The sequence below is a fragment of the Haemorhous mexicanus genome, chromosome 3 (assembly GCF_027477595.1).
Source record: "Haemorhous mexicanus isolate bHaeMex1 chromosome 3, bHaeMex1.pri, whole genome shotgun sequence".
NCBI lineage: Eukaryota > Metazoa > Chordata > Aves > Passeriformes > Fringillidae > Haemorhous > Haemorhous mexicanus.
In genome coordinates, this window is record NC_082343.1 from 34567811 (window position 1) to 34582350 (window position 14540).

At 37.2% G+C, this 14540-nt stretch overlaps 1 protein-coding gene across 9 annotated transcripts in view; it reads right to left on the minus strand.

Moving 5' to 3' along the window:
• The window catches only part of LTBP1 (latent transforming growth factor beta binding protein 1), a 189431-nt gene that overhangs the window by 51071 nt on the left and 123820 nt on the right, over positions 1-14540 (minus strand). For 5 of the 9 annotated variants that reach the window (XM_059841317.1, XM_059841318.1, XM_059841316.1 and 2 more), the window contains 8 exons: positions 13960-13982; positions 12883-12985; positions 12206-12304; positions 10057-10182; positions 8780-8905; positions 7976-8098; positions 4973-5092; positions 738-860 (listed from right to left, as the gene is read on the minus strand). In XM_059841317.1, the coding sequence (XP_059697300.1) occupies positions 738-860; positions 4973-5092; positions 7976-8098; positions 8780-8905; positions 10057-10182; positions 12206-12304; positions 12883-12985; positions 13960-13982 (843 nt within the window). The remainder of the gene's footprint in view (positions 1-737; positions 861-4972; positions 5093-7975; positions 8099-8779; positions 8906-10056; positions 10183-12205; positions 12305-12882; positions 12986-13959; positions 13983-14540) is intronic. The other 4 variants (XM_059841314.1, XM_059841319.1, XM_059841320.1 and 1 more) reach the window with 1 other exon arrangement.

Genomic DNA, 14540 nt, shown 5'->3' on the forward strand with positions numbered 1-14540 from the left:
GGAAATCCAGCATCTGACAAGAAACATGTAGCTTTCTGTGTACTTCCACAGCCTGGAGACACTGTCCCAGATTTTCACCATTAGGGAAAAGTTTCAAGTATCCTCTAGTAAAGGAGAGGAATATTCATACCTCCTGTACATGCTCTAGTCCCTCAGACTACTTCACTCTAACTTCAGACCTGATTTTGTTCCACTGGAGCAGTCCTGATGGGAATTTTAGATGTGTAAGAAATGTGGAAACAGACATTTTGGAGGCACAGGAGCCGTTCCTAGAAATACACCACCAAGCTCTCTCTCTCAGTGTACTACTGGAAATACAGAGACACCAGTGCAGGCAGGGTTAACTGCTCAGTGGTAACTGACACTGCTGGGCTCCAAAGGGAAGCAGCCTAGGTTTTTTGATTTCACTCATCCACATGGTAGTAAAAAAAAAAAAGATAGAAAGAAAAGCAAAAGCAACTGTTCTTAAACCTCTGAAATGCCAGATATGCAACAGATTTTGCAAAAATTCTAGTTTAGCAATATAAATATTACTACATCTTCTTTACTGGCTTTATAACACATGTCAAGATCTACAATGTGATCACAGAAACCATAAAATGGAAATACACATACTTGTATTTCTGTATTTTTAGCATCAGCGTTATACATTTAAAAGCAAGATTAAAAAAAATAAAGAAAAATATTATCTAAACGGTAAATGCAACCTTACAAATTTTAATAATATTCTTTCTTACCTTCACACTGATCCTTTGATGCAGAGAGTTTGAAACCCTGGGCACAAAAGCACCTGAATGATCCCTCTGTATTTTCACAACGTCCATTTGTACAGTGATTGCCATACTGACATTCATTTATATCTATGAAGAGAAAGGAAGTGCAAGAAATTAACTGGGGTACAATCACCTTTCAGTTGAGCTTGGGAAAATATTCAAATTACATCATAAGCATGATTATTATTCCTGAGGAATTTATTTCAATGCGATTTTAGCACTTCATGCAGGTCCCTTTGTAAGCCTATTCTACATACTCATCAAGGAACTTAACTGGATTATGCAAAATCTCTCCTCCTAGTTACAAACCACCCTTTCTTTAGAAGGATTTGAAAGCAGCTTTTATTTCCTATAAGCTATCCCATAGACATCTTCTTTCATCCTTCTCTGAAAGGTATTAATTAGATGGGCCACTTTCTTTAGCCAACATGAAAATTGCTGTGTTGCTACTTAGCAGTAATTTTCAAGAATTCCTTCTGAATGAAATTTGTATAAATCAACAAAGCAAAAAAGAAACATAAAAATGAAATAAGAAACTTATTTTGCTATAAATCCAGCCAGAATTAATTCTATATTCTAAAATAACAATTACTGTTTTTCTTCTAGAAGTGGTTTTCACAGAAAAAAAAAAAATTAGTTTTCAAATTTTATTTCTTTCTTTTGGGGTTGCAGTAGTCAGCGCGTGTCCTCGTTTTACAGAAAAATGCTGTATTTTTTTTAGCTTCACTAATGCAGGAAAAGAACTACCCTTTGTTTGTTTTTATGTGCCAGAATTCGTACTACTCCCAATTATCCTGTTTTTTGCCACCACAAAGCACACAAAACCCAACAGCATAAAGAAGTGCTAATTATTTGCGGCACTTGAGCAATTTAGACAGCTGTAGCACAGGGAGAGCTGGAAGATTCGACATCTTTAAATCATCATCAGAACCCTTATTAGCTATTGTGAATACGTGCAGGAACTATTTTCCACACATATATTTGAGGCATGGCTCTTTGCAACCACCTGCCTTTGACAAAGCCCATCTTTCCTCCAGACACAAACAAAATCACCATTATCATCCACACTCCCAGTGACCTGCAACTCTCAGTTCCTCACTTGAGCCTCTAGCTCTGTAAATAAGATGCCCTGCTGCAGCCTGGCCAAGCAGAAGGAGTGACATCCTCGGAGAGAAGACAGCACAGAGCCACAGGTGCTGTGCTGTGGCATTCAGTAGGTGCTATTCCTCATTCCTTTCTCCAAGGCTAATCTCCCACTCACTAGTGTTGCAAAATGTGCTTGCTCTACAAAACACAATCTTTGCTCTCAAGGTACATGATCAATGCTCTAACTGAAGAATCTGTTCAAACACAGAGAATCCAATTCAAGCACACAAATTTGAACAACAAAACTGCTTCTTACAGATTCACTTTCAACTCCAAGCTGCTTGACAAAGAAACATGGAATCCTATTTTGGATTTTTTGATGGGATTCAAAGATAAAGAGACTTCCACATAAAGCCAACAGAAAAGCCAGAACAGAACTTAAATTTTCTGAGATGAAATCCAGAGTTATAACTGATTCTGTTGGTGCTCCCTACAGTAGGGCTAGAGGTATTTGGATTAGCTCTGGTTACCTCTGTATTAGTTTTGATATCTTCTAACGGGATCCTTAAAACTGTACAATTTGAATATTGATAGTTAAACCATGCAGCTTCAAAATCCACCACAGTGATAGGCACAAGGATTAAGTGATCTAGAAAGTTTCATCAACCTATTTTTTTTCATTTGTTCATCAATACATGGAAGTGTGCTCTAGATGCATCATGATATCTGACTTTGAATGTGAAAATGTGCAGAGAGAAAAATGGAATAAAAATGAATCAGTGGTTGAAAGTAAACTTAAAAACCAATTAATTATTTCAAATAGTCACTGTACAACTCAAATGCACTGAGGAACCTGGGACAGAGACAATTTCAAGACAATGAGGTGTCAGGCTGTGAAAGTGTTTTCCATTTCCTCCAACACACACTGAACATTCCCCCCTAAACTCCAGTTAAATATAGTCTACCCTAGTTTGAAGTGAGCTGATGGACTTGGCTTAATGAAACAGAAGTGGCTATGTTCCTGGCTTTAAATCCTGCAAGTGTACAATATAAATGGCAGCAAAGACCTATCTGTAGGATTGTTACACTAGATTTTCTATGGCATAAAGTGCAGGCAGAGGAATGAAGTGAGGTGAAAAAATACTGAAAACAGCACTGTGGAAAAACAGAAGAGCTGCAACTGATCTAAACTAACAGGAGAAACAAATGAATTTATGGAACAATGGATTTAAATATCCTTCACAGATAATGGGAAATATTTTCCTTTTGGGTGTATTTAAATGGTGCCATACTGCAGAACTACAGATTTAGGAAAAAAGAAAAATTGTCTGCCTTACATTTTCTAAAACATGTATGGCTCATTTCCAACATGATGTAAGCCTAAGATAAACAAAAAACAGACTGATCACATCACTAATGAAGTGACTAAGAATGTCTAGGATTAGAACATCTCATAAAACAAAGGAATAAAGGGAAGCTACATGCAGTAATACAAGGAAAAAAATTATCACTTTATACTAAGACATATTCCTTACATGACTTAGTTCTGAGCAAAGAACTGACTTCTCTCATTTCCCTCCTACTAACCTGGTTAGCAAGAATGAAACAACTGAAAGTTCTGTCAGGGAATTTTCAACCAGGCTATTTTCATAAATAGGTACAGAAATAAAGATTAATATTGGGAAAGAAGGCAAAATTAGATGTGTAAGAAATGTGGAAACATTTCTTACAGGCCAACATTTCTGGGAAAAAAAAAAAAAGGGAGTTAAGTAAGAGCACTCCAACAGAGTACATATGCCACATTCTTTGCAAGGGCACCAGGAATGCAGGCAGGTGGGCAGGAATGAAAAAAGATCAATGTGGACTAATTAGTGCAAAAAGAAATCCATTAATTTGTTGTAAACTTTTTGTAGCTTGTTACAACTCCATTAAAATCCATGAAATTACCTGAGAAATACATTCCTCCACAGTAAGTCAAATGACAAGACCAAATATGCAGCTATGACATGGCAGATCTGTTCAGACAGTATGATTTCTTTAGAAAATAGGGTAGTTGAAAGCAGTGTAATCTGCGCAGCAAAATTGGTGGCGAGGTTCTGACAGCCACACCACTGGCTCACTGCAACTTGGCTCTAATCTTGATCCATAGATGAGCACCACACCTGCAGCTGGAGCACCACAGATCCCAGCCACCAGAGCTGCTTCAACCAATCACAACTCTTAGACTGCTTTGTGAACTGAACCGAATCACAGCACTGGGAGCCATTACAGAATAAGCCATGGCAGTACACTGACAATCTGCCCTACAACAGCAATGCAAACACCCCCTGTGTAGGTTATTGTTCACCTGTTCAGGTAACATGGTTATTCCAACCATCACAAATTATAGGGCACGCGTTACATGGAGTGGGCAGGAATATTCACAACAGATAGCAGATCCTTCACAACTGATGCTAAGTTTAAGTTTCTGGTAGTGTCCCAAAACGTGGCACTTAAAACTGCAAAAAGATTATTTCCTTTTGCACAATGGATTAATTTGCTCTTTTTCACCTCTATTTCAAATAGTCAAAACTGATATTGAAAAAAAAAATTCCAACATTTAGAAACAAATCAACAAAAGTAAAATGTGCGAAATCTGTGCTAAACCCTCTAAAGTCAGAAAAGGGGCTTTAAGATATGCTAATGTTTTGCTAGAAATACAGATAATTAAAGAGTTTAATTAACATGCTCCATGAGCAAACTCTCATATTCCACTGAAAAACCTGAGATGCACTGATGTATGAGCACTCACTTGTCTTTCCATTTCCAAACAACAGCCTACTATTTCACTGACAATACATTCCCTTTCTGTTCCATATTTCCTATTTCAAGAATTTTGTTTTGTAATTATATCATTTGCAGTCTAGATTTATCTACAGTACAACAAGATTTCCTCTTACATACCATGTCTGAGAACATAAAGTAATTTCAAAAATCTCATATTTTTAGTTATTCTTGAATGAAATGGGGACCCAGGGCAAGTGCTGTCATCAGGTCATAACACGGATTGAATATGAAACAAAGCACCTCAGAACAAGAACTACAACTAGAGAGACAAAGAGTACTAAACATACCATGGCACTGTCCATTCCAGCCTCTGAACCCCACTCTGCAAGGAATGCACTGGTAAGAGCCAGGAGCATTAAGGCACTGTGCATCAGGACAGGTAGTTGGAGTCAGGCATTCATCGATGTCTTCAAAAGAGAAGGTAAAAGGAAATACTGGTCAAAGTCATAGTAGAACACTGAACAATATTCTGGTTACTCTAACTCTCCTCCTGAGATATTAAAGCATTTAAAGAGTTGTGTAATTTATCTGGTAGAGGCACTGGAAAGAACAAGTTCTCACAGATTTGTACCAGCAAAGGGGCATCTCAGAAATAGAGTAGCTTATAATACATGCAACTGAATCTGAATTCTCTGTTATACTGAAAATCTTCGGTAGGTCTTCCAGAACATACAGCATATCAGATTTCTGGCTGCCACGGGTAAAAATAACTTTCCTTATGTTACTCCTTTATCAAACTGAAGTGCCTGAGATTCTTTCTATGGAAAGACTTTGGAAGTTCATTAGAACAGCAGTAAAATTGTAACTCTGGCTTTCAAAAGCAAAGCACAACTTGGTATTTTCCAATGCTGTAGAGTTATTCAGCATGCAAGTGCTATTGGGACTAAAAGCATAATTGTGTGAATGAGAATCAAAGAGGTTTACATGGAGTAAGGAGTTAATTTTGTCTGAAAGAAGGCAGAAGCCACATCACTGAGGCTGGCAATGTTTAGGGTGAGAAAGGGACTTTCTGCATCAGGCAAGGTCCTAGACTGCCCATGACAAGAAGAGATAGGTCCTGAAAAAGTCTTGGAACTCATGTTCAGGCACTGAGCAAGAACAACTTCTTATCTCGCCACAAGGAAACCCAGACATCCAACATATGCAATCTCGAGGAGACTGCACACAAAAAACAACATTCAAAGACAAGCTGCTGTTAAGTGACCAATGATCAGAAGATTCTGGAATTAAAACTGTGTAGGCAGCCCCCTTGCAGTCTGCTCACATGTGTGAGATCATTTTATAATATGGTATTTAATTTACACAATAATTATAATCTTTCCCATGAAATACTTCCTTCATGCAGTGAATAGAACTAATTGAATTGTCAGTCACCTCTAAACTCAGCTTCCTAAGCTTCAATCCTTTTCCTGCCCCAGGCCTAGCAGTTTTGTCTTCTGCAATTAAGGACTGCTACTTGAGCACAGATCATAGGGAGGGAGTTCACTCCTCATTTTGGGAACAAGCTCACAGAACTCAAGGAGCTCCCAACACTCATAATTTAACTGGACAATGCTCCAAGGTTGAGAGAATTGAATATTCCAGCTCCAAACAACTCAGTAGATGTAGGCAAATCACAATTTTTCATAAAATCACAGTTGTCTAGCTTAGAATACTTTCTCATAAAAACACCAACAGGCTTCTTCAGCTGCTACAATGCAGACCTGAAAAAGTTTCTCATTAAACTGCTGTGGGAGTTTGTTTTTTTTGGTTTTTTTTACTTAATTAACAAAGAAAATTACACTCCTGCTGAAATTTCTCCTCAGAACTGTCTGGACTGTGTCTGCCTTCAGAACACGAATGATGTACCTGGTACAGAAATTTTTAGTCAAAATAAAGTCGAAATGCGGCAAAGCATAAAAAAAATCACAAGAAGATTCTATAAGAATTCTTCATCCTATGCAGTGATGTTCAGCTATGACTACAGCACTGTTCTACAGAAACAACAGAATCTACAACAACATCTATGCACTCTTTACATTCCCCTGGCTAGGCCTGTGACAGAGCTTGTGTGAGTACAGCTTGAAGGCAGAATGAGGATGGGGTGAGGAAGTGCAAGAGAACTGTGAGTATTGTGTGCAGCTTGGAGGATTCTTGCCTTTGTTTTTGAACTGTGGAGGGGGTGGAAGGAAGTTTTTTGTGAAATCAGAAATCTGTCAGTAGAGTGATGACATGGTGAAATGATTCCCCAAATGTGTCATTTCCTCGGTTTGATAGATTAATGTAGGAGCATTTTCCCCTTAAGCAACCTTAAATAATTTTCAACAGAGAATTTGGTTTCAGAAATTACATTTTGTTAAGTTAAATTATAGAGGACTACCACCACACTATTTAAAATACAAGTTAATAACAAATTTGATGTAGTGTAATAGTTTGATTTCTAGCCTAATTGAATTACAGATTCCCTAGTCACAGAGAAGATTTGCAAAGACTAGTTTTAAGAGTAGAGTCTGTGAAACATTTAAATAAATTAAAAAAAAAATTGGAAAAAGACTCTTGTAGCATTGCTCAGAGCAGCAAATATATCTATGGCAACTTAAAGTTGCTTATTTTCCAGGCAACCTAACATGTCAGCAATTTTATTCTATCCTATGTAACTAAGACTAAAGCATAATCAAAATCATGTTTAAAATTAAATGATTTCTTGGGGTTTTTAGTTCACCATTCAAGTTGAAAATGAAAAAATACCAGGAAAATAGACCAAAATATCACACTAAAAAGTAATCTGAAGCTCTGAAGGTCAGATGTGCTAGGATCTCCTGCAACATGAAATATCTGCTTGATATGGATATTAAAAAGTTGACCTATCATTTGCTACCTGATATAATATTGGAAAAGTTCATTTCTTTTTTTTTAAACAAATACTTGGCAAGCAGGTAAGGACTAACAATGAAGTTAGTGATTCCATGGCAAGTGATGATAAAATGGCTGTTCCATGATGGTTCTGTACAGTGGGGGAACTCCTTTGCACCATCTTAAATTCAAATAGCAGGAATTGAATTGCAGTTCCAGACACCAAATAATGACAAAGATTGAAGGTACTCACAAAGGCTTCTTGTTTAAGATTGCACTCTCTGAGATTTGTCCCTTTGCAGCTCGAGCTGCAGTGCAAAGCCTCCCTTGAATAGGAGGGAATGTTAATCATTCCAAACAGCAGTAGTTTGGCACTGGTGCTGTGCTATCAATAAATGGAGCAATGAAGTGCTATCAGTATCAACCACAATCACCATGAGGGAAGAGTCCAGACCTACCTTCACATTCCCCTCTTCTGTTCATTTGGTATCCACTATCACAATATTCACATCTGTATGAGCCAAGAGTGTTTATACAAAAGCCTTCTCCACAAATGTGAGGTCTTGAACATTCATCAAAATCTGCAGATGACAACGAGAAGTTCAGAGAAGCTGCTTCACCATCAGAGTATCGAATGCTTGCATCTCCTCAAAACTCTGCTTTAACTAAACATTAAGTAGTAAGCTTGTATTTTTTGAAGATGTTTGCAAGCCACCTCACTGCTTTTAATCAGAGAGAGAGTGAGTCTGAGAAACAGCCAGGGTACAGAAGGTGGCCTGGGAGCATCCCTATGGCTGCAAACACAATGTGTGTTGCTGCATGCATGCAGTGCCCAAGCCAGCACTAACCTAAGGCAGACCACAGCCCCTTCAGGCTGTTTGTGTTGCTTTGTGAAGTCTGTGGCTGTTTGCAGCTGTATTTAAAAATATGGTTTGCTTCAGCTTCTACTCATTGAAAGAGTGTTGAATATTTGTATTTTACACAGCAGGTGTTTTTACTAATTGGTAGTTTTCCTAAAGAATGATATACTGAATAAATTCTTGTTTTTCAACAAACAAACATTCTGAAAAGGAATATCAGCTAAACAGGTGCTTTGCTCACCACAACACCTGGTGAGAGACAGTGAAATATACTTTCAGACATCAGTCCAGACCACTGACATTGAGGAAACAAGAGTTGAAAAGGCGACTTTTGGAAGGGTTAGCTACACTTCTTGAATAATTTTGATTTATTAATTTTCTACAAAGGAGACTAGTCATTACCAACGCAGTCAGTTCCATCTTCACTGGCCATGAATCCAGCTTGGCAAATACAAAGGAAACTTCCTTCTGTATTTTCACAGCGTCCAAGGGAACAGAGATGTGGTGCCTGATCACACTCATTAATATCTGTAAAAGAAATGAAAACAGAAGACAAAAGAATTACGTATATAGTTGTGATTTTTTTTTTTGTGCATTCTATGCCATGCATTTGAAAAGACTGATTTTGTAATTATTTTAACTATTGGAAAAGGTATATATGTTTTCTCTCGGAGATGAAAAAAAGACACATTGAATAGTTTTGGTTGGAGAAAAATGCTCTTACTGGCTTAGACTGTAAGAATATTGCATTGGCCTGAAGAATGTGACATGATTACAGCTCAAATCACTACACTGTGTGCAACATGAGCACAAGGTGCAAGCATGGAATGTTAATAAAATTTGGATGAAATAAAGGGATTCTAAGTTGCCATTTGGCTGTGTTGCATAATTTATTTTTCAATACTGTAGTTGCACCTGACAGCATGTGTTACAGCGTGAAGCTGCTGAGCTTTGGTGGCATGCACATTTTATAGCATATCATCTGTAGAAACAATACACCCTTTCTGATCCAATTTACAGAGGAACCAGTATACTCTGAATGAAGAAAAGATACCAATACAGCTGCTTCCAAATCTGAAATGGCTAATGTAGGACCCCTTTGTGCTCTGCCTTATGTTCATCAGAGAATCATCATCTAGAATTTACTTGCTTAAAAGGGGATGGAGACCTTACTTGGCAGATCTCACACTGTGTTTCTGCGTTGTTTATGATATACTTTCTCTTCTCAGTAGCAGGCTGAAAGGAATGACCTAACAAAATGTCTGGACTTAGTCTGTCTGCAGAGCTGGTAGCTGGGTAAATCACTGTGAGAGACAGGCACAAATTCATTCTTTTTCCAAACAGAACTGTATTTCTTCCTAGCAGTCTGACTTTTAGGTACCTAATACACAGCTGAGAGGAGATGGTCCACCTAATCACTTTTTCTCTCACATCACAATGGGAGATGTTTTCATTCCATTTCATTAAATTCACACTCTTTTCAGAGCAGCTGAAAGGCTGTATTAGAGACTACCTCACAGATTTTATGTGGCATAGAAAAAAAATGCCTTGTAGCTCAGAAGCGTTCAACAGAGGAAAGAACCTCTGACAGCTCTGTAGAGATTTCCCCTAACCACATTCTTCATTTCAAGCATTTCATAGCACGGTTATTTCAGATTTTTGAAAGCTTCATTTCATACCAATGCACTTCGTCTGCTGATCATTAAGTTTATACCCCTTGTAGCAGATGCAAGTGTATCCCACGGGCAAATTAACACAGTGTCCTGCTCCACAGATATCAGGATTAACTGTACATTCGTTGATTTCTAAGCAAACAAAGAGAAATTTAATGTTAAACTTACACAGTTCAGTAAGTGCACAAGACTCTGTAATCCAAGTAGAATGTCAGGCATGAAAACAACTGTAAATCAAGTTTGCAACTCCTGAATTTCTCTAATGGATACCTTATCTGGAAGAATCTAGAAACCATCTGTCCTTCTCCTAGTGACATAATCTTATGTCCCAAGATCTATAAATCAGTACATAAAATTTAAAGTAAAATGAAGATAAGATAAAATAAAAAAATTATATATGGCTCAATCTTTGCATTGCACATTAAGAAAATAACTGCAGTGAGTTTCTGAATACAGTGGGTATCCTGATTTACAGAACACTCATCTACTAATGTCTTGGATGTATTTTGTAAGATAAGGAGATTCAGATATGGGCAGCATTGGATGTTAAATCCTTACAGTAGTTTTAGAAATTCCTGCGTTACTGCAGCAAATACTAATGACTGCCTTCGGTTGCAACAAACTAAGGTTATACTGCAGTATGGAATTGTAATTCCTGAAATAGGAGAAATTAACTGTAAAGAAGAATTGTTTATCTAGACTATTTAGAAAGAGGTCACATTTAAACTTAACTAAATTTTAAAGTACAGAAATAAGGCACTCAGAAAGTCAGCTTGAACTGCAGTCAGTTTTTTAAATCCTGTTTAGGATTTTGTCCTACAAATTTTACTGCACTTTTACTTTATTATCTCTGAACAACATATTGATTTATAGCACACAGCAATTTCTAGTTCTACTAATTTTCCTGAGGAAATAAAAAACAGAACATGGAAAATTACCATTTTCTTTTTACTAACTGATGTGAGCTCCCAGCAAGGTAACTTTCTCTCCTTGTAAAGAAGCTGGGAGCTGGCTGGCAGAAGGGGCACAGTCACAGAAGAGCTGAATTCCAAGTTCTGGTTTGATGATCACAACTATTTTAACCTTTGCATGGGATTGATAAACTGTAATTACAGCAAACTGAAGGCAGCAGTTGAATGTTTACAGGCAGACAGGATACTTTCTCTACTCTTACAGTACATTCAGGAGGATTTAACTGCAGACAGAATTGTGTAAACAACTGGGTGATTTAGACCCTGTGTGCATTGCATCAACTCAAAAATCCATTCCGACATGAAGGAAAGCCATTTTCAAGAGTTCATTTTTTATTAAAGTATGTGAAATTTTCCCTCTAAATAGACACCAGTATAAGTAGGACCTCTTTGTAGGCCTAAATATCTCTACAATATACAAGAATGCATCTTACAGTATATACCAGGATATTGCAATCACTTCAAAGCCTGTGTTCATTCTGGCTCATTCTAACCAATGTGAACTGTAATACTCTCATGTGTACAAATAAGGTACATTCATTTTTCGGTTTCTAAATGTATACCAAAAGAAATTTTGATGTCTTTTTGACACAGCTGTCATTTAGACAAATTTCAGCTATGGCAGGTACATTACTTGCATTTCTGTTATTCACTTCTTGACACATAGATGTAGATGAGGCAACTCCAATACATCAAAAAAGGATGAAGCACAAACATCAAAAGAACATTTCAAAACAGATCTTACAGTAATGTCTCACCTGCTTTCTGTAGAACATTCTGATCTACATCCCTTGAACTCTACACCCCCCAATGAACATCATCATGTATACTTCATGAAAACACATGCAGACTGTCTAACAACCTGACTTGTATTCAAGAAGTATTAAATTCTGGACTGTCCTTGCAGATCTGCAAAGAAAGTCCAGAACTGAATCTGAGGTGAATGATTAATTTTATCTTCTATCCTTTTTTTGTGCCAGGTACATCCTGGAAGGACCTGGTCCTGGCTCTCTTGATAGTAGAGAGCCTCACTGTTGTGCTGTTCTGCACTTTCTCCAGAATATTCCTTCTGTTCTACAACCTTGTTCTCTTCAATATGATAATTCAGCAACAGCACAGAACAATAATGTCAGGAACTCAGCCATTTCTTAATTCATTGCGGTTCTAAAAGGGAGGTACAATACCTGTAACTTGAGTAGGTGCAATAACTTGACTTGCACTTGAAGTAGAGACTTCGGGAGCAACTTCAACAGGCAAAGGAGGGGATGTTTTCTCAATCACTACTGTGTGACATGGAATGGAAATCAATCACATCCAAAAAACCCACCTTTAAAGCATTCAAAAACCACAACCCTTTAAGAATTCACACATGAATAAGCTAGGTGCTATGGAGATTTTTGTTTGCTTTGACCTACAGTAGAAAAAACCCCGTGTAATTGGGGTTTTCATCTTTCTACTGCTTGTGAAAAAAAGCCACTGAGGTGCTAAAGAAAGCAAACATAGTTGCAAAACTTTTGGAGCAAAAATTATGCATTAATCTGTAAAAGCCACATAAGCATAATTTCCTCTTGAAAGGAGTACAAGGCTTCACCCATGCTGACATAAAAATTCTCACACACATAATCCAGGATACCACCACTTCTTAACATATGTCTTTATCTCCTAAACAAGTCACCAAGCCAATGCAAACCTCTCAATTCCTCCCACTTTTGCTTCCATGATTTTTTTTTTTGATCATGGAGAAACTGCTTTTGAAGCTCCAATAATTTTTTCATTAATCTCTGTTAGAATTGCTACTTTCCCATTCTTTTAAGAACTGTAAGCACTCTCTCACACTGAAAGAAAAGATAAAATAAGTTACCTGGAAACTGTGGATGCAGGTTAATTGTTGAAATTCCAGGAGAAAGCTGAGGCTGCCCAGGCTCTAAATAAGGCTGCTTTTCTTGATCAATGGAAGCTAATTCCTAGAACGATAAAAAAAATGTAACATTCTCAAAACATTCTCTTAATTCATAGCTACCCACAAACTCCTGGCTTGAGACACTGCTAACATTCTCATATGAGTGGCTTTTGATAGCAGATCATTAATCACCACCAATTTAAACCTGAATGAACATGGAATACTATGTTTATACAATAGCTTACAATTTAACATTGATTTTACTTGAAGCAGCCATTTCCTGGAGCTTCTAATTGTATCTTTGGCTTTGTCCCTCCATAATTCTTCCATTCTCTGGTCTTTAATTGCTTAAAAATAGCATTTGAATGCAGTTCAGAATCACACAAAAGTATACAATCAATCTAGGTGTCTGACAACTGTGAAATGTTCCTTCTCAGCTACCAAACCCATCATCTTATTTTCAGAGAAATGTTAGATGCTTGTATGTCTGTAGGAAAATGAAATGGAGCGGAGCTGCAATTATTCATAACAAATCCCATTATCTCCAGCACAGAGAACCTGAAACCTTCAGAATGGGGGACTTCACAGAGATACACACTTGCTCTTCTCTAATGAACAGAGGACACCCTAAACAAAGAAATTAACTTAGTCTCATAAGCAGGTGTCACAAATGCTTCTCAAAGTTTCATAACATTTCTCTCTGATTTATTTTCTCTAGCTGTTAGTATCTGTGTCTCTTCTTAATACTCTGCATTTTTTCAGTAAAATACAGTCTCCAGAAATGGGACAGAGTAATATATACCAGACCCTCCAGCAAATGCCTCTAAGAGAAATTAGAGTAAAGTAATCTCTTTCCTGTACCTCACTACCTGCCTGTTGTACATTGTAACAACATGAGCTCTTTTTGCCTCAGGGTTTGAGCAGTAAGTCCACAGCAACTTGTTTGTTCACCATAAATTCTAAATTCTTTCAGTTAACTGTATCCCATCTCAGACATGGTCTGCATTCTAATTTCTACATAAATTACATCACATTTACCTGATCAGGAGCTGCAGTTGCCACTAAAACCAGAAAGAAAAAAGAGAATTAATCAGTTTTCACAAAACATTTTGTTACATATTTTGTTACATTTGAAAATGGTCGCTGCCATCGCACAAAAAATTCAGGCTCAAACCTCATTCCAAATTAGTGGAAACATGAAATCGTGTTCCTGAAGCAAGTGTAAAAACTGACCTGAAACCAGAATAAGATTCTACACACTGTCTAATGTTTATTTACTCAGTATTCAGCTCCCTTGTAGATTTCTCAATTGTTTACCTGCTTCCTCAGAAACAATTTGACAAGCACAAGGGTTATTAACTCACTGATGAAACCTTTTCAATTCCTTCCAAGGGATATCAACATCTGTAAATGCTTTAAAGATAAATTAGTGTCATAATGATATATAATTTGCCACTAACAAATTTGCAAGGATTTATTGCAAAATAAAAGGTTTTAAAATTTGTCTTTTCTTTAGACAAGTAAGAGTAGTTTGGGGTTTTCTTCCTCCACAGATGTGATTTTTTTTTTCTGGGAAGGAGTGGCAGAAATTTTGTATAAATTCTTATTTTCCATTGCAG